The sequence below is a fragment of the Fusarium fujikuroi genome, chromosome FFUJ_chr09, assembly GCF_900079805.1.
Source record: "Fusarium fujikuroi IMI 58289 draft genome, chromosome FFUJ_chr09".
NCBI lineage: Eukaryota > Fungi > Ascomycota > Sordariomycetes > Hypocreales > Nectriaceae > Fusarium > Fusarium fujikuroi.
The window spans coordinates 1149767-1174965 of NC_036630.1; the positions used below are offsets into that span (position 1 = coordinate 1149767).

Genomic DNA, 25199 nt, shown 5'->3' on the forward strand with positions numbered 1-25199 from the left:
ATTGATCCTTGTACACTGTGACGTCGTTCCCTGGAGTTCTTCGGGACTTGCAGAAGTTGAAGTTGCGGTTGCAGTAACAAATAAGTCGATTGTGAGAGGCCGATTTCAGATTTATATACAACGCCTATATATAGACACGTTGTTGCTTAGACCAAGTTTCATTACGTTATCCTCTGTTTGCAGCTAATTTAGGTATTCTACAGGCAAAGATTCATTCTCGTTTCATCCACTATTCCAGCCAGGACCCTTGTAAATACGACAAAAGCTTCCACGGAAATGCATGATATATCAGCATGTCTTGTCTTTCTTTTTCTTCTTCTTCAAAACAGGGGGAACAAAAACACAGATACGCAAATTCAAAATGTTGGTGTGCCCAAGAGCCATCACATGATAGAAAACGTGGGCAAATCCCCTGAATTGACAGGATGGCTTCACGAGGCTGCACCCTCTCTACATTCTATCGGCTGAGACACTGAAGAAGAGGTGGAGGTCAGACGTAGGCTTTGAGGCGCCAGGGGGTAAGAAAACGTAAACTTAGGGTGTCAATGTTAATTAATCTAAATGTCTAATCCATCCATCCCAAATTAACCTAAGTATTTTTGTCACTTGGAATAGATCTTTCTGGCCTCTTCCGAAGGGCGTGGGGGTATCTCCAACATGGATCAGTTACCAAGCATCTGCTGTAGAGCATTTGTGCGATAGGTTTCACTTCTCTCTACCAACTCCTCGTGTCTTCCCTTTTCAACAACCTTGCCTCCCTCAATCATAAAGATGACATCGGCCTTGCGTACCGTGTGAAGCCTATGTGTGATGGCGATCACGGTGATACCACGTGCCACCCTCGCAAGTCCTTCTTGCAAAGCCCGCTCACTCTCAGCATCGAGGGCGCTTGTGCTCTCATCAAGAAGCAGCAACTTAGGCTTACGCACAAGGGCGCGGGCGATGGCTAGACGCTGACGCTGTCCGCCAGAAAGACGAGAGCCATTAGGACCACATTCCGTGTCGTAACCGTTGGGTAGCTCCATGATTACATTGTGGATGTTAGCCAGCTTACATGCTTTATGGATCTCCTTATCTGTTGGTTCGTGATCAGGAGTTGAGCCAAGCGATACATTGAATCGTATTGTCCCGTCGAAGAGTGCACAGTCTTGAGGAACAACCGCAATATCATTACGGAACTCGGTGCCCTCCCGAGCACAGATATCGTTGCCGTTGATCTCAATCGTTCCGCTAGAAGGACGGTGCATGCGTTGTACCAGCGACATGATGGTGGACTTACCAGCACCTGAAGGGCCGACAAGCCCAACGAATTGACCAGCAGAGATGGTAAAAGACATTCCTGTGAGGATCTGGATGTGAGGTCGAGCTGGATATGAAAATTTGACACCCCTAAAGACGATGGTCGCCCCCTTGCTTTCATGACTCTTGACGGGCGCTTCAGCACATGCTTCGACATCTTTCTCGGTGTCTTCAATAGCGAGCGTGAGTTTTCCCTTCCTGGCGTCATTCTGGGAGGATCCAAGGTTGATCAAGCTCAGAATTCGGGAAGCGGCGGCTCTAGCACGAGATACCTCGGGGGCAAGACTGAACATCTGACCCCAGAGCTGCGCACTGACAAGCATGCAGATGAGAATGATGAAGAACTCTCGCTGGCTTGCCTCGCCTGCGGTAATGCGAGTTGATCCCCACCAGTAGGCAAATGCGTAGATCAGATTTCCCGTGCTGTTAGCCAGAGAAAGCCACAAGTTGGCATACATGGAAGCAAGGGTGATTTCCTTTCGAGGTGCTCTGAGTGCCCGACGATACGAGCTTATGATCTCTTCTTCGATAGACAGCGAGGAGATTGTCTTGAACGAGTTGACGGCTTCGTTAGCGATGCCAACTGCACCAGAAAATGCTCCAGCATGCCGGCGCTCGAACTTGGATAGAGATCGAAGCTGCATTATGCCGCAGCCAAGGAGGATAGGGACGATAACCAAACAGACGATGGCAATCTTCCAGGCAAGGATATGTGAGAGGATGATAGCGACCAAGAAGTTCACCACAATGGAGAATATTGTACCAATGATAGAGCCACTGAAACCGCCAACTGTGGCAGCATCTGTGGTGATGACGGATAACAAAGCAGTTGGTGTGCGGCCCTCTGATTGATGCCAATCAAGGTCTTGCTCATAAAGGGAGCGGAAGCAAAGGACTCGGATCTTGTACAACAACTTCTCAGCAACCATGCCGAAGCCAGTCCAACTTGTAGTATTGGCCAACAACTCGACACAAGCGATCAGGAACCACATGCCCCCGAAGAACCTACCAGCCCAACGAATGTCTTCAACAGGATTACATGGGCTGATGTTGTCAATGGTATAACCGAAGATAAGACCAGAGGAGGAGAATGTGAGGCCAACAATAGTGGCAGCAAAGAGACAGACAATAATGAGAAGGAGATATGGTCGGACCATTCCACTGAGGGTTCTCATAACAGTCCAAGCGGACTTGTTGGAATCAAGAACAGCGTCTCCCTCGGGGGCCGCCTCCTTCTCCTTGATAATTTCTTCCTTTGAGTCTTCTGCTACCTCTTGTTCTACGTCCTTGGCTTTGAGATCCGTGATAGAATCCTTCTCCGAGTGAATGTTATCGGTGCGGACGGTACTCGTGGTTGAGCCAGCATCTTCAGAGTCGACCGTCTGCAAACGGACCATACTAGCGTACGATCCATTCAAGGCCATGAGCTCAAGGTGGTTTCCTTGCTCGATAATCTCACCGCTGTTCATGACGATGATGTTATCAGCGTTCTTGATAGTTGACAACCGGTGAGCAATGGCAATGACAGTGCGGTCTTTGGCGATACATTCAATGGCCATCTGGATACGGTGTTCGCTTGCAGAGTCAAGGGATGCAGTGGCTTCATCGAGGATCAGGATCTTGGGGTCGCGAATGAGGGCTCTTGCGAGTGCAAGGCGCTGTCGTTGGCCGCCACTAACAAGCTTCCCGCCTGTACCAACAAGAGTTCCGTAGCCATACTCAAGCCTGTCCACGAAACAAGCCGCGTCCGCCAGACGGGCAGCCTCCTGAACACGATGAACGAGGTCAATCATGTCCTGACCAAATCCTTGAGCTGCAGTCGCAAGATATTCACCCCGTCGGAGCTTGGCAGCAAGTTCAGTAAGGCCGGTGCCGAGAATAGTAGCCTTGAATCGCTCATGCCCAGGTTGAGGGGAGTTCAAAATACCGAGGGCTATGTTCTCAACGATGGATCGATCTAGGAGAGATGGCTCTTGCTGTACAAGACTCATATGGCTCCTCAAGCTTTTCACATTCAAGTTTTTGAGGTCATGACCATCTAGGAGAACCGTGCCTTCAGGAGGGTCATAGATTCGGGATGTAAGACCAGCGACAGTTGACTTGCCACTCCCTGACAAGCCAATAAGCGCCGTGTGTTTGCCAACAGGACAATCAAACGAGACGTTCTTGAGCACGGAGTGATGGGGCCGTGAGGCATAAGCAAATGATACGTTCCTAAAAGATACAGTTCCCTCGACCGAGGAGAGCTTCTCTCCTTTGTCAGATCCAGTATCGATGACTGCAGGGCTGTCCATGTCTTCACGAAGTTTTTCAAACGATCCAACAGCAGCTCCAACTAAGGGCAGCAGCGGTGCGATACCGCCCAAAACAACACAGGCTATCTCAAGTCAGTCAGAAGATTCAGTCTCGTGAAGCAGATGCTTACCATCAACCAGCAGAAGAATGACGGTATAAATGTCACCGACAGATGCACCGCCATTACCCTCAACCATGCTCGCAATTTGTGTGCTACCCTGCCAGAAAGCAAGGGCATTTGCAGAGTAAGCAATGAAGTAAAGCATTCCAGCTTGAATAGCAGCAACGAAAGCTTTGTTAATACCCTGCTTTCGAGCCCCCTTCATCCTCTCAGCGAAAATGGCCTCTAGTCGCGGACCCGCCCCAAATGCCTGGACAACCGGGATATTCGCAAGAACCTCTGAGGCGATCGAAGAAGCAGAGGCGATCTTCTCAGTCATTGCAGTCGCGAACTTTGCAGTGAACATGCTACCCACTGTGGCAAGAAGCATGAAAGCAGGCACAAGTGACACAAGAATCCCAGCGAGTGTGGTATTCTTGATGAAGGCGACCACATACGAAGATACAAAGAAAGATGTGCATCCTAGAATGATGCCCACCTGCTCAGAAGTTCCTGACTGAATAGCTTGTATGTCTACATTGAGACGGGATGTAATCTCTCCGGCCTGTCTCTTGTCAAAGAAAGTAGCGTCTTGCAAGAGAATACACATAAAGTAACGATCGCGAATACGATTCTCGAGACGACGGCTAAAGATTGACCATGACACGATGTAGGTATAGATGAGCGCAAAGCTGATCACGCCGATCCATGTGATCATGACCACCTTTTCGTTGATACTGTCCTGAAGTTCTTTGGGCGAATATTGAGAGGCTATTTCTCCATCATCGCATGACGCAGTGTTAAGGTCGTTGACGAGTTGACCAAAGATGATTCCCATAAGAGGAAACGGTGCTCCTGCCCCCGATGCTGCGAGAGTTCCGACGAGGAGGAGGAGGATATCGACCCATGATGGGTTGGCATAGAAGAGCAGCTGGAAGTAGATGAAGAACGAGCGTAGACTCTGAACATGGCGTTAGCTGGATGTTGAGAGGGACAAGGCAGAGGGTTTATATCTTCTTGGAGGAACTTACCCTTTTCCTCTTCTTTGGTGGTGTATGAGATGGAGCTGATATAGCTGACGATCTTGTAGATGGTCGTGGGGAGTGACTGGGTGGACGCTCAACAGTTGGGTCGTTGAGCGCACGTATCAACGTCTCTGTTGTAGCAGGGTCTGCCTTTGTAGAGTCATGACGTGTCGGCTCGCTAGCAGAATCGCTGCTAGTCGCGGCGTTATGATGCTGCTCAGGTGAAGCGGAAGCCATCTCGACAGTGTAAGTCGCAATAGTACCAATGGATCTTCACAACGACCCTACACACAAGAATCGGAAGAAGAGAAGAGAGGGAATCCCATGATGAAAAGATATGCTACGCCGTCACTGAGCCCCGAGAATATCGGTCTTGTAGATCCCTTACTGAAGACCATGGTCGTCTTGGCATGAGGACCAGCCCCAGACGAGACGATCCATTTGGAGACGTGAAAACGGAGACGGAGCCGGTGCAGAGCCTCTAGTTCGCCGTCAAACAAGCATAATTTTACAGTAGAGTCACCCCGGTCTTGTCTTGGCAGCTCTAATAAGGATAAGGCTGCGGTGCTAGAGAAGCGAAGGATTGAAGCCCCCACTACAGAATAAAGTCGAGAAGATGCGCTGAACGATTGGCCTGAAGAAGGAGAAGAAGGAGAAGACTTGAAGAGCGAATTTGGGACCGTGACTATGTTGATCCAGTGAGAATGTAGACGCATTATGGTGTAGTAAAGACAAGATGATGGGCTCTGCTTTGGTCAGAGTTGAGCGTCAATATTATTTTCACAAATGTCCAAATTCGAGATTTCACGATATTCCTCAAGTTCAAGAGAACAACATCCGTCGTTATTTCCCAACTATATCAGTTCCCCGAAGGTATAAATCGCTGATGATCCTGTTGCTATAAGCTTGATCCATCAGCGGGGCGAGCTAGTTCGAAACGTCAGGGATTGTTCGGATCAGATAATTCTTTTCGTTCATTCACTGGCCTGCTTGCCAAGCGTTAACCTTTGGGTGTGGTCCCCTCGCATTGGGACTGACTCCCTCCAACGGATTTCCGAATCAATAGCACACCAAGATCGACAGACGCAGAAGACACAGTAAGACTAATTGTTCGGGGTTCAAGAGCATCATAGCTTAAGCGCACCAGAATGTCTATGGTGAAGGAGTTGAGAATACGTGTTATATCCATTGCCAAGGTTGGCTGCTATAAGGTACCCTATAAATGGCTCACAATATCCGCTCCTCTCATAATACAACCTTGCTCTCTCAATATAGAGAGGCAAATCGAATAAGCTCTACGTTGAAATTTCTTGACAGGATGTGCGTAACAGATCCATTATTAGTCTAAGAGATCGTTAAAATCATTACTCCAAAGACCGATCTGATAACGGCCTTCACACTGTACAACTCATCACAAGAAGTGGAATTGTGCTTCGAGACTGCGTGTTCTTGGATGAGTCAGCGGAGAACGGAAATCCGCCAGATCTGATAAATTTCCCTCTTGTCCAGGGTGCCATGGCCTCAGTGGAGTTTCACGGTATTCCGTCGCTTGTGGTGGCTGGCTGGCTGGCTGTCTAGGTCTAGGTTTAGGACGGATCTGATAACTTTAACTCCACGTCCACATACAAAAAAGTTCCTTACACTAACACCAACACCAATACCAACACCGCGATCATGGAGAATGCCCCGCTGTGTTTTCTTGTCTGACTGGTCCCGTAATTCCTTCCTAAATCTCACTGTGAGACTGCCACAATATTCTTGGGAATTACGATGGAGAAACAGGGCCATGCAGGCTCCAGCCGAGAGATGAAAGGCCCCTTGTCTGGAGCCGGGGCCGGAGCCGGTCTTGGTCCGATATTGAAGTCTTTCTTGCGCCTTTAACCCGAGTACGGATACAGTGTGTTCCTCCTCGCATCGGATGCCATACCGTCTTGCGTCACTGGTAGTCCTCAACGGGTCCTGTCGTTTATTTCCGGGTCTTCATCTACGTATATTCTCTCACCTCTTCTCCCCTTGACTGCTTCAACTATTTCTTCTCCCGTTCCCCCCGTCTTCCCACTCAAATTACTCCATCCTTCAGCTCATGTTTATTGCTCCAAGGCCGTTCACGTTCTCAGGACAACCACTCAGAGTCCCACACGCTACTCTATCGCAGGCCATACGTTTGCTTACCTCGAGTTCCTTGCATACAACCCTAGCCTTACCTCGGCCTCAGATCCAAGTAAGACCTGTGATTTTACCGTCACATCTCGTGTTTCGACGTCAAAGTCGTCTTACATTCCACTCTAAGGCCTTTGCTACGATGGGTTCGCTCCCCGAATCATCCAATGCCGTGCGCGTTCTCATCCTTGGAGGTTGCTATGGTGGTCTATCTGCTGCTGTCAACTTGCTTGATCTGAGCCAAGGATACTCTCCTCGCATGAATTCTGAGCCATACATCCACCATCCTGATCTTCCTCGCTTCAACATCGATATCACCATCGTCGATGAGAGAGATGGCTACTGTAAGTACTCTGCAGTCCAGCGGGGCGAAGCAACTTGATAAGCGCTGGATCCTGACAGTATCGTAGACCATTTGATCGGCTCCCCTTTGGCTCTTGCTGATTCCAACTTCTCCAAGAAGAACTGGGTCAAGTACTCTGATATCCCTGGCCTCAAGGACCCTAGCATCAACATCATCCAAGGCTCCGTCACCAGTGTCGACCCTTCAACCAAGAAAGCGACCATCTCTGCTCACCTCAGCGAGGAGAAGAGTACCCTTGAGTACGACTACCTCGTCTCTGCTACTGGTCTGCGCCGCGTCTGGCCTGTTGTGCCTCAGTCTAAGACGCGAAAGCAATATCTCCTTGAAGCCGAGAACCACATCAACTCTGTCCATAATGCTAAGCATGGCGTCGTGGTCGTTGGTGGAGGCGCTGTTGGTATCGAGATGGCTGCAGAGCTGAAAATGGTGAGGCCTCACCTCAAAGTGACTCTCGTTCACTCGCGTGACAAGCTCCTTTCTTCAGAAGGTCTTCCTGACAAGACCAAGGATGTTGCTCTTCAGTTGCTCCTCGAGGCTGGTGTTGAGGTTCTCATGAGCCACCGTCTAACTACAAACAACAAGGTCGAGACGACTGACGGGAGTGAGAAGTATGAGATTGAGTTCACCAACGGCTATAAGATGTTCGCAAGCGAGGTTATCATGGCCATTTCCAGGAGTGTTCCGACCTCAACATACTTGCCGACCTCTGCCCTCGATGCGGACGGCCTCGTCAAGATCAAGCCCAAGTAAGTCAATTGTCTCCTGACTTGAAACCTCCAGTTGCTGACTCGCGCATAGTCTGCAGTTCCAGGACGGCACACCCAATGCCGAGTCGCACTATGCTGCTGGCGATATCACCAACTGGCCCGGTATCAAGCGATGTGGCGGTGCTATGCATCACGGCCACTACGTAGCACAGAACATCCATCAAAGTATACTCAGCCAACGAGCAGGTCACACCCCAGAGTTCAAGGAGCTTGTGGTCTACCCTCCTGTGATTGGACTCGCAGTTGGAAAGAAGGCTGTAGCATCGAGCCCTGATACAGGCACAGTTTATGGCGAAGAAGTTGCTCAGTCTTGCTTCCGAGATGATCTTGGTTGGACGAGTAAGTTAAACCGGACCTTGATATGTTTCTTAAGATGACTGACCTGAGTCGATAGTTTGCTGGAACTACATGCAGCTCGGCGGCCGCAAGACTGACGAGGCTAAGGCTTAATGTGAAAGGATCTTAGTGACTGGCGTTTGGAATATAATCTTTAGACATGTTACCGAGGATGAGCGGCAGCCTTGCGTTGTCCTGGGTGTACTATTTACTTCTTCTTGATACCTATTATACGATTCTAAGCTCTTTTATGTTCATAGAGTGAGAAACTATTCAAATCTTGTTCACGGATGGCGCATCTATCTAGCATGAGATTGACTCCAATGGGACCTCGAAGTGGTAAGAATCGAAGCCGTTGTCATTAATCGGCTGTATTTTCGTCCGCATCTACAATTTTAGTTGATATTCGCGATTTAAACTAATATATCCAATGTTTTCCTTGGCTCGTTTGTATCTTCCACCCTCAAGCATTTTGACAGGCGAGGAGACAAGAGTAAGGACGAAGACTACAATTCCAACAACCAGGGGAACTGTATGAATCGCCACATTCTAATTTAGATAGTTGTACATGTTCCAGACCCTCGGAAATATGATAAAGAAAGATTTCGCATTCTTGTAAGTCAATTAAAGTTGTTCGACACTTCTCTCCGTATCGGGCTCTTGGAGAAAGGCAATCCGCCGAAATGAAGAAGAAATAAGCACATTAATGCCTGTTAGAGAAGATTGACAACAATATGACGATAACAATAGGTTGTGATGGATTAAAAGCACATCTAGCGACCATGGTTCTGCGCGACAATGGCGTCCATACTCCATTAGAGGCCACGGGATCTATATATTGCAATATAATCAATCTGTGTATCAACAGGGGAAAACCCGGTCGTTGAGCCTAGGATCCGTTTGGAGTAAAAGAATCATTTGTAAGTCCCGAACCGTCACATTTCAGCCATCGAGCCAAGGACATATCCTCGTGGTGGATATGCCACTTGTTCGGACCCTCCTCTATGACATACAGCCTCACGCCAATCTACAGGCAGGACAGGAGATAACAGTAAACGATGACACGGGAAAGCACACATGTAAGCGACAAGTTCATAGTAAATAACGAGCATCGGGGAACTCGGACTTTCCATTCATTCCATGATAGACTTGGCTTGCAGTAGGTTTCAGCGCCGTTATACCAGACTGGCATGGAGAATTCTAGCGCAGGAAGTTACTCAGATGAGCGAATAGTTTGTACTCCAAGTTTTAATATAGGAGCCAAGAGTTCTAAAAAGTGCGAGCTTTCAGATACCTTGAGACAAGAGAGCGATCTGCGAAGGATCACTGATCAGTTTATACATCACATCATGGGCTCGAATTATGGCATAGCCTATCCTCGACACCAACATAGTTCTCCAACATTACTATCGTCTCATCATCGGCATTCAGATTTTCAAGGCTTATGACTAAGTAGGTATCTATCAAGCATAGGTTGGTTTGAAGAGAAGCTGAAACAACAATAGCAGTATCTTTAGACATCGTTTGACTTGGAAAAAGCCAGAGCCGAGCATTATTCGAAGTCTTGGTCCATGTGGTAGGAATAAAAACACTAAATGTCACCATAGCAGACGCATCGGCCTCTGCAATTAAGACTATGATATTCAATAGCCATTAAGGTTCAGAACATTCACGTCATGAACCGCTTTGTACAGCTCATTTGGTGCCGTATTCCGAGTATGGTGTCTGGGGTTACCTTCGCCCAAGAAACAACAAGAATGTGAACGAAAAGCGGAGAAGCCAGACAAGATCGACAGCTCTAACCAAGGATTCGTTATACCCATGTTCATCGCTATGCATATACATTGGATGGAAAAGATCAGTGATCGCGTGCGATTAAACACTGATCATCGGGAATAAGCAATCACGTCTCAGGCATGATCGTCTTCCATCTTGCAGTGAAGAGGGGTCTTGCGTATGTACGAGCGATTCAGATCAGACGAGATTTGATTGATAAGATTGGATCGGAAATCCCATTGCTCAATTGTCTGTTCGTCCGTGCATGGTCTCCTCGTACCTGGCTACCGGGTTGCCAACCAACCAGTCTTAACGTGCCCGTGCATGCTGGAAAGTCAAAATATCGGCCAAGTTGACAGATGAGTGGCGATTGGCATGCCACTGAAGCCATGGACACCTCGGCAGATTTGAGAACCCGTAACTTACATAAAGACTCTTACAGTAAGTCATGTGTCTTTTTCGAGCTCATGGCTGTTCCCGAACTTACTAAGTAGGTGGCTTCAAAATACACCACACAAATGGTAGAAAACGGCCCTATGTCCTTGACTCTTCACAGGTGGGAGGGCTGCAATATCGATGCACTGCTGAGGGTCAAGCATGCGTGCCTTGGACCGCTGAGACCAGACAATGTTCCCAGAACAGAGGTTCCAGGCACATTCGGTCTCGAAGAAATTCATCAGGCCATTCTATTCATCAAAATCTTTGGAATCGACTTTTACAAAGATCACGAAGCCGGCACTCCCCCACCCCAGTGGTTAACTGGTGGGTGAGCCTGCAGAACCTTTAGCGTGGTTGAGTGGTTTATCAGATCCTGCTAGCGGTCAAAGTCGGCAATACCTAGACCCTGATCCTGGGAATAGGTAAACAGCTCCGAAGACCGGATAAAGAGGAAGGGGGGGGGGGGGGGGTGTGTGCAGGCAGAAAGTAAGAAATTGGGCGTCAGGGGTGGCTGGTCTTGAGTTATCAGATCCGCTCTGACCCACACGAGAATCTTGACCCTGACTGCCCGAGCAGAGTTGGTTTGCACAACTCACAGGTAGGGGGGGGGGATCTTTGGGATCTGGCTGCCATACGGCTTGGCAAGCTAAGTCCACTTCTGCGTCCTTGACGTCGTCTCCAAAATACCACTAGTCTTTCATTGCACCAAAGCCGAGAAAGTTGTGCAATGGCCTGGAAAGTTGCGGAATTGATGGGTACACCATCCATGCAGAATGCTGTCCCAACGTGTCAAGCTTGTTCCGAAGTGGAGGACCGGCATGGATACCTTCTCCCACTTATGCAGCTTGATATCCTGGTGTGAATAGCTTCTTGAGTGTGTCGAACTTTTCCATCCTTTTCCAACCCTTCTCGCTAGTATCCAATCTTTAATCCTCAGACCGTTTGAACAATGTCAGCGCCAAAAGGAACATTCTCAGCCCTCAAAGCTGGCGAAACGGTCGTCAAGCTTCCTCATCCCTACCAGACCGAGTTTGCGATCGAAAAAGTCTCGGCACAACCTGACACGAATGCGCCAGCCTATAAACTTGTCCAGAAAGCTCCTGGGTCTGACAAGCGGTTGCCCTTTGACCTTTATAACGATGGCCTCGTCTTCTCAGACCCAATTGATCTGAAGTCAAGTGAGCTTCCACCTCAATCCAACAACAGTCCTTGGGCTCGGGCACGCCGTTCACCATGTGTCACCGTTCATTGGGCTGGCACCGAGGCGCCAAACTTGGGTCAAGTCTGGCTGCTTGCATATGCTCTTTTCACTTTGAGAACATTGGTGGAATCATATCGACTGCAGTTACATGGAGCTGGGGCCGCTATTCTGGGCCGACAACTCACAGCAGTGTTGCTTGCCATTGATCACCCTCTCAAGGGCCGGGAGAAGCGTCAAACCTCCAACAAGACTGACGAGAGCCTCGTCCTTGTCTTGCGAAGTACCTTCTGGCAAGGCGCTGGATCGCCATTTGGACCTCGGCCTGTTTGGTGCCCAGAAGAATCGCCTTCTTCTCTGCCCGCCTCGACCCCTCTTGGATCATTCCCTTTGACTCCTTTACACAACACAACGACAATCACAGTCGCCGGAGACCCTGATGATCCCGAAAGAGTTCAGCAGTCATGGCACCCAGCCAGACCAGCCAAGCCTGCACCTGGGGCTATTGTTTACAGCCGGTGGATTCCTCATCTTAACGAGACCTTCTCCATGGTGTCAGTCGACTATAATGAAGCTGAGCACGTACGTCTCTTTCATGAATGGCAGAACGATCCTCGTGTTTCCCAAGGTTGGAGCCAGACTGGAACGTTGGAGCAACACCGAGAGTATTTGCGTCAGGTGCATAATGACCCGCATGTGATTGCGCTTCTAGCCAAGTGGGATGATATCCACTTTGCATATTTCGAGGTCTATTGGGCCAAGGTATGTTCACGTATGTCTTTCTTTTTTGCTACACTTCTGACGATCTCGTTCAATAGGAGGACCGGCTGGGTGGTTACTTCAACGCTGGCGACTTCGACCGCGGTCGACATTCCCTTGTAGGTGACGTGCGATTCCGCGGGCCACACCGCGTGTCGGCGTGGTGGAGCAGCTTGATGCACTACCTCTATCTCGACGATCCGCGCACTATGTATGTTGTTGGTGAGTCCCAGGAGACCAATACAACTATTGTTATGTATGACTTCGTACACGGCTCAGGCCTAGACAAGCTTATCGATCTGCCACATCAGCGCAGCGCTTTCGTCCGATCGTCGCGAGAGCGCTTCTTCCAATTGTGCCCACTGGGAGACAATGAGAAGGTTGTTGCTGGTACAAAGCTTGGTCTTGTGCCTAAGCTGTGAGTGTCGAACAGGATATGACGGACATAATAAGGTTTATAGAAAACACTGGTCGTTTGAGATGTTCGGGACAGCTATAAAAAGTTCATGTATGTTTGGATCACATGTTTCTAGATGAGGTATCATCAAATTACTGCCTGTCCTACCTAGGTACCTACATATGCTTGTGATAAAAGAGCCGTGTCTCACCCGTGACTTAGCAGCTTGCGACGTAAGGTTGAAATTTTGCATGCATTATAACCTAGGACTGCCAAGAAACAAAACGGCAGGTGTTGGGTGTCTGGTCAGCTACATACTTTCCATCTATATCTATAATATCCTTTTCTTAATTTTCTCTCGGCTCTAAACTTTTATCTTCTAAAATTCAAGTCAATAATAATCGCATCACGCTTCAAAACATACACATCCAATCCATCGAGTCCTGTCCTGTCCTGTCCACTCCACTCCGCACTACAGCTTCGCAGCTACTTCATGCTTTCGCAGAAGCTCATCTCCCAGCTTAGCCATCTCAAACTTACGAACTTTGCCACTTCCTGTCAGAGGGACCGTTGCCGGAACATCGCCATCACCCAGCCAGAAGACGTGCGCAGGCGATTTGTGACCACCGAGCCTCTTGCGACACCAGTCCTTGATCTCCTCGAATTGGGGCTTCTGGTGGCCTTCAGCCAACTCAACAAAGGCGCCTACGACTTCACCGTAATGCTTGTTCTTGAGGCCGACGACAATGGCACGTGTTATAGCAGGATGATCCATCAGACGCTCCTCAATTTCGAGCGGGTATATGTTCTCTCCACCTGTTGAAGCGGGGTTAGTCAAGCATTCCATACTGCCAAGACTGATTTTCTTGACTCACCTCTGATGATAATATCCTTAAAGCGCCCAGTAATCGAACAGTACCCATTTTCGTCAAAAACAGCTTCATCACCGGTATGCAGCCAGAGGACGCCAGCAGCGTCGCGGATCATAGTCTCGTTGGTCTTCTCTGAGTTGTTCCAGTAACCAGCCTGTAGCTGGTAACCCCCAATGCAGAGTTCACCACGCTCACCGACAGGTACAATGTTACCATCACGGTCAACAATCTTGGCCTTTGCATGAGGCATCAAAGTACCGACAGTCGTCAATCTTGTGTCAATGGAATCGTCAGTGAAGGCATTGAAGCAGGTTGGAGAAGCCTCCGTCAAGCCGTAACTGCTAGTGAACTCTGTCATTCCGAAACGGTTTACCAACAGCTCCATGAGGTATCGAGGAACGGGTGCACCGGCAATTATACCAGTACGCAGGTTGTCGCAGTTGAAGTTCTCAGGCCACTTTGCCTGAAAGAGCGAATCAAACATCGCTGGAACACCGTGAACGGCAGTGCATTGTTCATCAGAGATAGCCTTGAGCGTTGCGTCAATATCGAAGACCTCCGCCGGATACACGATTTTACCGCCGTGAGTGACAACAGCAAGAAGACCGAGCACCAAGCCAAAGCAATGGAACAGCGGTGGAGGGCAGCACAAAATATCTGCAGGACCAAGCCGCATGCGATCACCAATAAAGCGTGAATTATTTACCAGGTTGCTATAAACTCGTCAGCTTAGATGTCTAAAAGTCGACAGTTCGCACCAAGCTAGCACATTGCTCAGAGGAATTGATGGATCACTTACTGGTGGGTGAGCATTGCAGCTTTGGGCAATCCGGTCGTTCCGCTTGTGAATTGAAGATTGACTACTTGATGAGGAAGCACCTTGGTCATTGCTTGATACAGTCTTTGGTGGTTGCGCCTGCGACCAGCATTCACCAATTCGTCATAGGTCTGGTATTTACCAGACTCATCTCCTCTCAGCATCACAACCATAGGGGCTGTCTTCTTATTCTCAAGCTGCTGTAGCAGCGGCATCTGGTCGAGCCGCCCGATTCTTGGTGTCGTGAAGAAAATCTTGCTGTCAGAAAACTTCAACCCATACATCGCTTCGGTTGGTGTGTATGTGTTATTCAGGATGACAAGAATAGCACCAATTTTAGCCACCGCGAAGAAGACAGCCGCATATTGTTCACAGTTACCTGCCATAATGGCAACACGATCGCCAACTCCAATTCCCATGTCCAATAACGATTGCGCCAGAGATGAGCTTTGTTGGCTTAGCTCATTGTATGTCCAGCGGGCGCCTGTCCAGGGAATCACCAGACATTCTTGGTTGCCATGCTGGTATGTCTGAAGCTCAAGGAGCTCGCCCAACGTCAAATCAACCAGTGGAGGATCGACAGGGCCCTCAAGTATAGAGAGCTTCTGTTGTTGCCGCGACGGCGCGGAAGGTATATTCATCGTTTCGGTCGCCATGATGAGTGTGCATGAACTTTGGAACTGACAAAATCACTTGGGAACTTCGGAGAAACACGTCGAGATCTGTAAAGAAAGCAGTGCTCGAGAAAAAACACAGCAGTGGATGCCGATCAAGGGTTCTCCCTTGCAATAATATGCATACCCAAGCTCAAACAGACGCTATCAACCTGTACGTCCGTATTAACCCGCTATGATGTCCTGCCCCACCATCAGTGCCGTACTCCGTTCAGGCCCATGCTCCTGGATGGGGGTAACGCCAATTACGGAATCAAATGCGTGTATAAGGAGCCAAGCAAAGCGGAATTGGACCAGGGCCGAACCGGTGCGGCAATTTTTATGAGTGTTTGGTGGTGTCCAGATGGACGCCGTCTCACACTAGATATTGCCAGTTGCATCATCGCTCGCCGTCATCAATTGGCGAAGTCGTCTGAAGTTTGGAGGACTTATCACCCAGGATTCTTACACGAGCTTCTACGCTCGTGCCAGAGTGGCCAACTGCAACATTGTGTCTTCCCTCACCCATGTTTCCGAGGGCATGGCCTCAGGTGACAAAGAACCGAGACCCTGGGGATGGTTCCGTCCTGACGGAGCTTCTGTTCAGTTCCTACGCCATCTACGCACCTTTTGTGGCCACCTGCATTACTTCATCGTGTCAGTACTATTGTGCCATTTTATCGCCTAATACTGCGCTTGCTCCATCAAGCGCAGGCCGGCGCGAGACCAAGGTTTTTTTTCTAGCGGCTTTTTTTGCGCCAAGTATCTAATCTGATGATCAGATAAGATGAGTTTGCCCCTCATTAATTGTGCAGGGTTAAAGCCGGAGGTTTCTACGTTCACACCCCAGCCCGAGATCGGCTAAGAGAGGAAAATTTTTTATCTGATCAATCTGGACACTCGTGAAGCTCCATCCACTTTCCGGACATCCTAGAGCGAGTACTGAACTAAATAAGCAGGGCGTAAGAGGCATTCAAGGTTAATTACGATGAAGTGACATGAGAAAGAAGCATAAGTCGTCAGAGAGTTGAATAGTCTAATGGTCGCCATCAATGCCACTAACGTAGGTGATTCGGTCAGACTTGGTTCTGCGTCACACTAAGAATCGACAGCTCAATGCCACGTTGAGGTTCATTATCTGCAACCGAGAAAGAAGAAATTCGGAGGAGTCTGGCGAAGGGAGGCCTTGTGATCGAAGAATATAGCGAACGCCTCACAGTAGTTGGTCACTCGCAGTGCAGCAGGCTCCAGCCCCAGCATAGGCTCCTAATCTAGTTACAATACCGATCCGGTCCCATAGTCTAAGGCTATATGTAGAAGTCAATATGACTTTCTAACGGTCTGATGGTGGAACTATTATGCTTAATAATGAGCCGTGGACATGGGACCTGTCTCAACTCAATTGCTAATTGGCGCATAGTCGTTGACAGTCATACCAAGCGAGTGCAAAGGCCTCCTTGTTTGAAGGGAACGAACCTTCTATGCCGAGACTCCGTATTCTTTCGCTTGGACGATTGAGTTTCCTGGAGTCCTGCTATGTGAAAGCCTAACCTACATGTTCCGAGGAGCAATCGATAGTGTCTTGGTCGCGCATCATGTCGCTCATGACAACTACTCTGTAGACTTCGTCAAAGAGGTGAGTTGCGGTTTCTGTAGCACACCGAAACCAATCCCTCGAATATTACTAGGAAAGACCGTGCGTCGCTCGAGAGCATTATTGCCTTTGTTGATGTTTACACCGATTCGCAATTCTCACAAGTGGTCCTAGCCCTACATCATGAGGTGGTGATTAAAGGTAGGGAAGACTCAAATCCAGTGCTGTAACTGGTAAAAAGCTTCGGTGTATTGAGTCAAGTTCTAGAAATGAAGTTCGTCGGCTGATACTTCGGTCTTTTACGTCCGATATCAACTGTCATGAGACTCCCATGATTGCTATACATGGACATCTCATGAGGAGGTGGGAAATCTGACCCAATCCAAGCACAATTCACCGAATCCATCTTGGTGGAATTAGCTCGTACTTCTATATTTGCTGAGTCCTTAACTGGGGACTTACGATAGCGGTTGATGATACTTCTCGCAAGTGCCATCATGTAGCAGGAGAGAACATACACGGATGGACCACTACGATTCGAGAAGATGTCATCAATCTTGATCTTCTGGTATAACAACTAGTTTTTGTTCCTTGCTTTTGAACCAGTTTGTAGTTCTAACCAGGCGCTTCTGATGTGAGCACCCTCTAATGCGCTGTCATGACGGGTGAAGGCTGTAGAACTGTGGCCATTGAGACAAGGATGCTATGAGGGGGGCGATAATCTGAAAGCAATAGCCACTCTGAGTCAAAAAAATGGAATATTAGCCGTTCTAGACTTGCAATTGAATCGTGCTTTTGCACAAAAGCATTTATTTATCTAGATCACGAGACCTGTGGTTTACAGAGCTGTCATGTCATCCCGCACTAGTGATCACCTCTTGAAGCACAGTGATACTCAGCTTCGATCTTGACAGTCCTTAATTTACGTGTGTCCAAGTCTTGGTATTTAAATCATTGAATAATTTGGCTGTGCCGAATTGTTCATGGGGATGCAATTGTGAGACGGGCCGGCAGCGTATGCCGGCCATCTTCACTTCACGAACAAGTGAGCATATGATGAAAAGAGCCCCGGCCTGTAATCATCCATCAACCTCGGAAGCTCTGATATTAGCGACTCGTTGCAGCAGTTATAATGACAGGCCGTTGTTCCTGAGATCTTAAAAAGCTACATGAATCATTGTCTAAGCATAGACTCCAGAGCCGATGATAGATACCTGCTTCTTGCAGAGCCCTCTTCTTCAAATGTTCCAAGCAGGATAACTAAATCCAGGCCTATGATGTAGATCCGAATGGTTATATTCTGTACTGGATGGTCCAATAAGGCATTGTACCAGATATACTTGACCAGCGAGCCACAACGGGGGTCATTCCATCCATGTTGAGGATACCGTCGGAACGAAGGCGCAGAACCAGAACTAACACTTATCATGTGCTTTATAGACTCCCCCAACCTTTCCCCTGGGAGATTCCAGTCAAAAATTGGATGCTGCTTTATTTATTTCATCCCAAGAAATCATACACGTCGATGGTCATCACCAGGTATTGGGAACCTGGCGTGAGCAGATCGCCAAGATACACCCTCCAAAGTGCACAAATATCCTAGATGTATTATTATCCAAAGCTCTTCCAACCAATTGACTTACTTATCTTGATCGATATATTGTACGCTAGCATCTGAGTGTTCTTACCACCAACTGGGAATCACCAAGTGTCACAACGAGCTGTGAGTTTCAACAATTCAATAAGCTTGGCAAAGTTATATTGAACTCAAGGTGCTAGAACGATTATCAATACAGTTTAAGAGAGAGAAAGAAAACGAGGATATTCTATACACTCACATAGAAGTTGTTATGGCGTGTCTGTGTTATCATGACTTGTGTGATGCCCAGAGGTCGCTGGCAATATCGCTACGCATAGTCACATGCTAAGTTAATACATGTAATGAACCAAAACGGCCAGATTGAGTTTGGGTGTGAGAAGGAGGCAACAAAGGGTTAAATTCCGGACTTCCTTTTCCACAGTCTTAAAATGTGAGACTGGAAATTACTGGAGTGTATTGATATTTAGGTACATCCTACACACCTACGCCAAATCATTGTTAGAACTGTCGGATAGTCTCTGGACCATAAGGTGTGCATACTACTAATACGGTTGTAGTCCGTCAAACTTGGCGGTGCTGATGTTAACCTTGACGTTGTTTTCAAGACTTTAGGTACCTAGCTAGCTACCTAGTAGTCTTGGTCTGCAGTCTAGTGACTTCCATTGACCTGGAGTGTGTTTACTTGAGCTTTAATAGGTACACAAGATTTCACAAAGAAGCAAGGAAGTGCTGAAATAAAGCCGAAAGTTGAAAGATGTAGACATTCCGTTGAAATGCTCTTCCCATTCGAGTATCTTACTGAAGGGCTGAGAACATATCAGTAAGGCCATGACCAGAAATATCAGTCCTGAGGTAGCCAAAGACAATAATAGATGTGGCCATCGAAAGAAATGCGGTTGCCAATCCCAGTCCCGGCTTCGACAAAGAGTGAACGCTACTATGCTTCAAATATTGTATCCTTAGACAGACTTAGAGTGGGCGAGCACGTCGATACTCTTTCGAAATGTTTCTGGACGAACTGGAGAGGCTACAAGGAATACATTTACCTACTTAGACCTTATACAATTCTATCCGAGTCCTGACGCGACCTGATTTTTATATCAGCCTCTGACCCTACTGCTATCGAAGGATCGATTTGATTTTTGATATTATAGTTTAGTGCAGTACAGTCGAACGATACCAGCCCATGAAATCAGCGTCTTCAGCTTCCGCTGGCCTCTCGCTACATGATCTTTGCAATACTAGACTCATAGGAACAATGCCAATCTACCAAAGACTTCTCAGCACTTCAAAGTCAATGTGTACCCGCCCCGTTGATGTGTGATCGACAGGGTGCGCAACTCACATGACAGGTACGGAACGAGCCGTCAACTTGGGTCTTACAGTGACAATCTACAGAGGTGCCATTGAAACCCTGTCAAGACGATCAAAACTCAATTCAGCTGACGGCATGTGATACTCTCCCAACGAACTGTGGCGTCAACCCTCAACTATCACAGTCTATTATATCACGACAGCACCAAGACAATGATCCTGTCATTCAGCTCAGTGAACAACGGGCGAGAAGCAATGCCAAGTTAAAGAATACAGTTATAGCAAAGTTAATTAGCATGGCCGCAATGCTGGGATCAAGAGGTATCAAAATGCAGGCTTTCCCCTCAGCTGCCCCAAGAGACTCCAATATGAGACAAATCCATGCCCAAAAACTCCCTATACCAGCACGACAAGGTCATGGCGGCAAACAAAAAATAAACATAACTAGACCAGAATACACAACACATTTCCTTCCCTACATGGTGTACCAAGCCAGAAAGCGAGAGCCCATATATAAGCGCCATGCGTCAACCGCATTGATATTCCTCCGGGTTTTTATCATAATCATGAATTCGTAACGAGATAGCCTCATTTAGGGGTCTCTGTCCCTTCTCCAATGCCGAGGGCTCTAACAAGACTGCGGCGAATACCCTTGCCGCTTGTTGAATCGTCCTTGTCGCGACCCAGCAGGCCAAAGCTCATGCGGCGCACGGTACTGCCCGCGTTCTCTGAGGGGTTTGAAGGCTTCTTGGGTTTCTTCTTCTTGGCGACAGGAGCGGGAGCCATTGTCGGTCGTGGGGGCCACTCGCCATCTCGCTTCCAGCCAGTAACGCAAGCTCGAAGCATATCGGACAAATTAATTGGGCACGAGGGCTGAAGGCTGTGAATGATAACCTTGTCGTAGAGACTGAGATATACAGACGGTGTGATGGATGCACGCAGAGGGTTATTGGGAGGTAGGAGAGGTGGGGGAAGAGGAAGCAGGACCTCAACCGGATAATTTCGGCTGTCGGGAGGTGTCGACGGCGTGGTGTCTTTAGATCGAGCATTGCGAAGCTCGTCGCTTCTCGTAAGTGAAGAGTTGTCTGACGCGTCACTGACTTGCGGTGGTAAAGTAGACGCAATTGTCGAGGCAGGAGGAGATGTCGACATGGAGCGACGGAAGAAGAATCGACGGGGAGATAATGGTGACACAGCAGGAGGCGTTGCAGGCTTGGCCCGAACGCGGACAGTTCGTGCGCCCGTCCATGCATTTCGCCGCGCTTCGAAACAGGCGAGTCCTTCGTTCCATTCCATTTCCTTGCGAACTGCTCTCCTTCGCTTGGCGCGCTTGCCCTGAACCACAGCTTGGACAGTGGAGCCAACATTATTGGGGTTGTCAAAGCGGAAAGGCGATCGCGAAGGTCCAGGCTCATCCTCATCATCAGAAAGGTCTGAGGCCCAGTCTAGACGTGTACGAAAGTTGACTAAATCTTCAGAGACCGTACTGTACGTGGACTCGGCATCGCTGCCGTCTTCGTTATCTGATGACTCAGGTTCATCGATTTGATAGCCATCATCCTCGCGCGTCTTATCTTGGATTGACTTTGTCGGTTCTGTAACATCGAGACTGGTGACAGCCTCAATTGCATCAGGTGTTTCAGATGCAGTGTCGACAACAGCGACGTCACCCTCAAGTAGTGGGGGCTCGACAACGCGAGAAGGCCATGGGAACTCCCAATCGTTCTTGACTTTGGCGTCGAGATACCTCTTCACTGCTTCCTTCTGCTTCACCTTGTCCTTGCTGAGAAGGTCTGCGTGTTCCTCGCCGTACCAATCTGGGGTATTGGTTGGCAGTGGTGTCGGTAACTGGACCGAGTGGTGACGGAGCTTAGCGATGGGTGATCGCGGGCTCTTATAAATATCCGAGAATATCATATTTGAAGATGTGCTTGCCCGGGCTTCGGTGGCCCTTGAAGCAAGTTGAGCAGTATTTGCTGGCGATTGCTTTGGAGAGCCCAATGGCAATGCAGGCGACTCAGTAATTGGAGTTGTGGTAGCGGGTGTAGTATCGGTGGCGGCAATTGTCGAGCGAGAATGCGGGGGAGCGGATGCGACCTGAAGTAGAGGGTGGATGTTGGTTGGGGAGGATGGTGTGATATCTCGAGCTGGCGATTGTTGTCGGCTATGTTGGTGTTCTTGTTCTTGTCCTTGGTCTGGATCACTTGTCTTTGCGACTGGATTAGGTTATTAGACGATCCTTCTTGGCAGGCAGAGGCAAAATGCAAATTTTGACGAGGCAAAGTTTAACAAAGGTGGAAAAAAGCAGCAGTCAACAATTCTGAAGGAAAGATGGGCGGATGTGTGTGCGTGTGCGTGTGTGGACGTGGACGTGGACGTGGTACAGTACACTTCGGGGGTGCCAAAGGGCATGGTTTATATGGAAGCAGGTGGTGGTATCGTTTAAGCGGAGGTGGCGTTGGAAGGGAAGATCAGGTTAAGGTAAAGCGCTATTGACAGGGCTCGCATGGGTCATTTCTGAGTACTAGCGATGGTCCGAGTCGTTCTCGATGCGACTGACACGCTGCGGCTCCTTGTCCGATTGAAGGGGATGTGTCTCCTTATATGACGATGTGTTGTCGCTCAGGGAGAGGCATGTAACGCGGGGAACAGGGAGTTGAAGAGCCAAGGCACTGCAATTTATGATCGAAGCCAAGGCTGGGAAAAGAGCAAGGCAAGGCCCAATTGAAGAGCTGTCACAGGAGAGAGGGAGGCAAAAGACTTGCTTGGCTCACCAGGACATGATCGGCAGCGGATCCCCAGAAACTAGAGCCGCAGTGGTAGCGTGGAGTGGATTTGAGGTATAATGCAATGCGAGGCGAGACGAGACAAGACAAGACAGGAAAGGAATTGACAGTAATTAACGTGAGACAGACTAAGTGAAGAGGCGGGGATAAACAGGTAGAGTGAAGAAGAGACAAGAATAATTAGACTTGTAGTTGTCTGAACAATTCGAGTAGATGTCTAGCAACACAGATTCCGAAGCCAAATCAAGGACTAGGTTGTCTGATGCATCAAAAGCTTGGATACTTTGGAGGTCCTCGTCCCTGCATCTCCAGGCTCTGGGCAATTCAATCTAGCGGTGATCGCTCGTGTGCGTGCAGCCGTGACCCTTGCATGGATGGGCGAGCGAGCGAGACGAGGGAAAATATGGGGTAAGGCTTGGGTAAGGTTTTGAGTTTGTGTGCTGACCGAGAATAGCAGACGGTGTTGGCCGAGAACAGAACAGAAGGGAACAGAATAGGTAGTTAGGTATGCATAGGTAGTAGGGAGACAAAGAAAGAAAGAAAGAAAGAAAGAGGTCAACTTACCACTGCCGATATCGACATTCGATGATTCTGTAGGTGCTGCAGTTGTACCAGTAGACGACTGATGACGGTCGGAGCCGACGCAAGATGCTTGTTCACTACCAGCGCCAGAGCCAGACTCAGGGCCAGGGCCAGGCGTTTTAAGCGGAGAAGGCGACATGACTGAGGTGAAGAGGAAGGCTGAAGAAGGACAAGTCCCAGTCTCAGTCGCGGCCTCTGTCTCTGTAGGTGTCGAAGGGTTCTGCAGGGCAGGGGTCACAGTCCAGAACTGGAACGATTGACAGAGTTTTTGACTTTTTGGGGGCCTCAAGGTTCTGCTTGCTATCCGTCCCGGTTCTGGTTTTCGTTCTGGACCGGTTTACGGGTGGTCTGGTCTAGTCAAGTGCTTCTCGTTGCAGCAGCCAAGAAATACCTCACGCAAGTCCAATGTCAGGTTATGATATTTCCGAGGCACGGACGCAACATGCACCCTGAATGTGGGAAAAGAATGATGGTGGTTGGCGATAATGGATGTTAGCAGCAGCTTCTGGTCGAGTGTGCGTGCGGTGACAGTGACTGAGAGAGGTTTGTGCGACAAATTTTGACGGCAAACCTGCGGGAGGTTCCACACGCGGTCACCCTTATACCCTGGGCTCCCCGGCCCCCTAAAATTGAGCGCCAGCGCCTGTGAGCGAGCCTGTGCGACAGCCCGATTCCCCACTGAACTGACTTGCTTGGGTTGCAATTGGAAGAGTCCTCTTTGGCTAGGTAGGTACCTAGGTAGGCTACTAGGTACTCCGTAAGTACGGAGTAGGTAGAGAGAGGTGGGATCTAATGATCCTTGTCCTAACATCCATGGGAACGTACAGAAATTTATTGATACCTAAAATAAACGGGAGGGTTCGGTTCGCGCTTGTTTCCGACGGGTAAACGATGCATCCATCCATCACCTTTGGCCATTTTCGTATTATTTTGGTCTTGCTTTTTTACATGTGAAGAAGAGACAGTGGATCAAATGTCGTGTGACTCTGGATAAATCCCCCCTTTCGCGATCGATGCCCGCATAAGGTATTCCTTACCTCCAGCTGGAGCTCGACCTAAGGTAGCCCAGTGAATGGAGATTGAGGTGACTTTCAGGCTACACCTGGGGAATAGCGGGGGATGAAGGAATCACCAGCCACGGGGCAATCAGGCCTGAAGTTGGAAAAGCTGGAGCGGTCAATTGATCTTTCTCATTGGTTGACAAGAGTCAGCCGCCCAACTTGACACTCGATGCCCCAGACTGTTGATGCACGTGGACACATCATGACAGCCAGTCAGTCACCTGCCTACCTGACCGTACATATCAGATATCAACAATCACACTACTATACCTACTAGTTAGGAGGTGAAGTAGGTAGGTACCGAGACTACAAGAAACTCGAGAATAGCGGATATTCTCGCGGCAATCTGTAATATCCTCGCTCAATATTTCTCACTCAACTTTTCTCACTCAACTTTAACTTCATTCCCCGGTTACTTCCATGCCAAGTGACGTAGACGCCGTCATAATGATATATGCAGGTAAATGTAATACCAGACCATTACCATTCAAATAGGCGCCTATCGCGGTTGCTAGCTGAACAGTCATTCGCTGTCTCTGTCTGCTCCCAGCTGTGATAATACATCTTTGTAAATACTTTCCATTGCATCAATCAGCCTGTTTCCAAAGAGTCTAAAAGCCTTCACTAACAACAACACAAACCCTTGATCGTTGGCCTGAGTGACATATGTTGCAAATTGAAATAATGAAATACATGCAAGAGTCTGCCATACCCATAGATACACAGAGGAGCATGATATAGATAAGCAATGTAATAACCAAGTTAATAGAAGTTCTGCCTCGCAAGAGATTGGTGGGTCGAGAGTGCTCATCAAAACACCATATTAGCACGCCATAACCATCACCAAGCTATAAAAGGCTTCGGTGCGAGATTGTGACACATCACGATGTCAAGATTCATTCAAAGCCAGGAGCTCTTCATTTTTATCTTCGTTTTTTTTTATTTTTTTTTTTTTATTCTGTAAATTTTCTGTGTGTCAAAAAAACCACCATCCAAAACATGAACC

At 48.5% G+C, this 25199-nt stretch overlaps 6 protein-coding genes; 3 read left to right on the top strand and 3 right to left on the bottom strand.

The window, feature by feature from the left end:
• Positions 1–662: 662 nt before the first annotated feature.
• On the bottom strand, positions 663–4956 carry FFUJ_09800 (related to multidrug resistance protein; the record flags this gene model as incomplete). XM_023568258.1 has 3 exons in its annotated part: positions 663–3676; positions 3725–4655; positions 4726–4956. 3 exons carry the CDS (start codon positions 4954–4956, stop codon positions 663–665), a joined length of 4176 nt encoding a protein of 1391 aa, XP_023436235.1.
• A 2065-nt stretch (positions 4957–7021) lies between these two features.
• On the top strand, positions 7022–8460 carry FFUJ_09799 (AMID-like pyridine nucleotide-disulfide oxidoreductase family protein; the record flags this gene model as incomplete). XM_023568259.1 has 4 exons in its annotated part: positions 7022–7223; positions 7290–7989; positions 8042–8349; positions 8405–8460. 4 exons carry the CDS (start codon positions 7022–7024, stop codon positions 8458–8460), a joined length of 1266 nt encoding a protein of 421 aa, XP_023435489.1.
• A 2051-nt stretch (positions 8461–10511) lies between these two features.
• Positions 10512–10892, top strand: FFUJ_09798 (uncharacterized protein; the record flags this gene model as incomplete). XM_023568260.1 has 2 exons in its annotated part: positions 10512–10612; positions 10679–10892. The coding sequence occupies 2 exons, from the start codon at positions 10512–10514 to the stop codon at positions 10890–10892; spliced, it is 315 nt and encodes a 104-aa protein (XP_023435490.1).
• A 617-nt stretch (positions 10893–11509) lies between these two features.
• On the top strand, positions 11510–12939 carry FFUJ_09797 (related to aerobactin siderophore biosynthesis protein iucB; the record flags this gene model as incomplete). XM_023568261.1 has 2 exons in its annotated part: positions 11510–12520; positions 12577–12939. The coding sequence occupies 2 exons, from the start codon at positions 11510–11512 to the stop codon at positions 12937–12939; spliced, it is 1374 nt and encodes a 457-aa protein (XP_023435491.1).
• Positions 12940–13386: 447 nt separating this feature from the next.
• On the bottom strand, positions 13387–15259 carry FFUJ_09796 (related to long-chain-fatty-acid-CoA ligase; the record flags this gene model as incomplete). XM_023568262.1 has 3 exons in its annotated part: positions 13387–13730; positions 13790–14499; positions 14586–15259. 3 exons carry the CDS (start codon positions 15257–15259, stop codon positions 13387–13389), a joined length of 1728 nt encoding a protein of 575 aa, XP_023435492.1.
• Positions 15260–20352: 5093 nt separating this feature from the next.
• Positions 20353–23271, bottom strand: FFUJ_09795 (related to atrophin-1; the record flags this gene model as incomplete). XM_023568264.1 has 2 exons in its annotated part: positions 20353–21980; positions 23115–23271. The coding sequence occupies 2 exons, from the start codon at positions 23269–23271 to the stop codon at positions 20353–20355; spliced, it is 1785 nt and encodes a 594-aa protein (XP_023435493.1).
• Positions 23272–25199: the final 1928 nt, after the last annotated feature.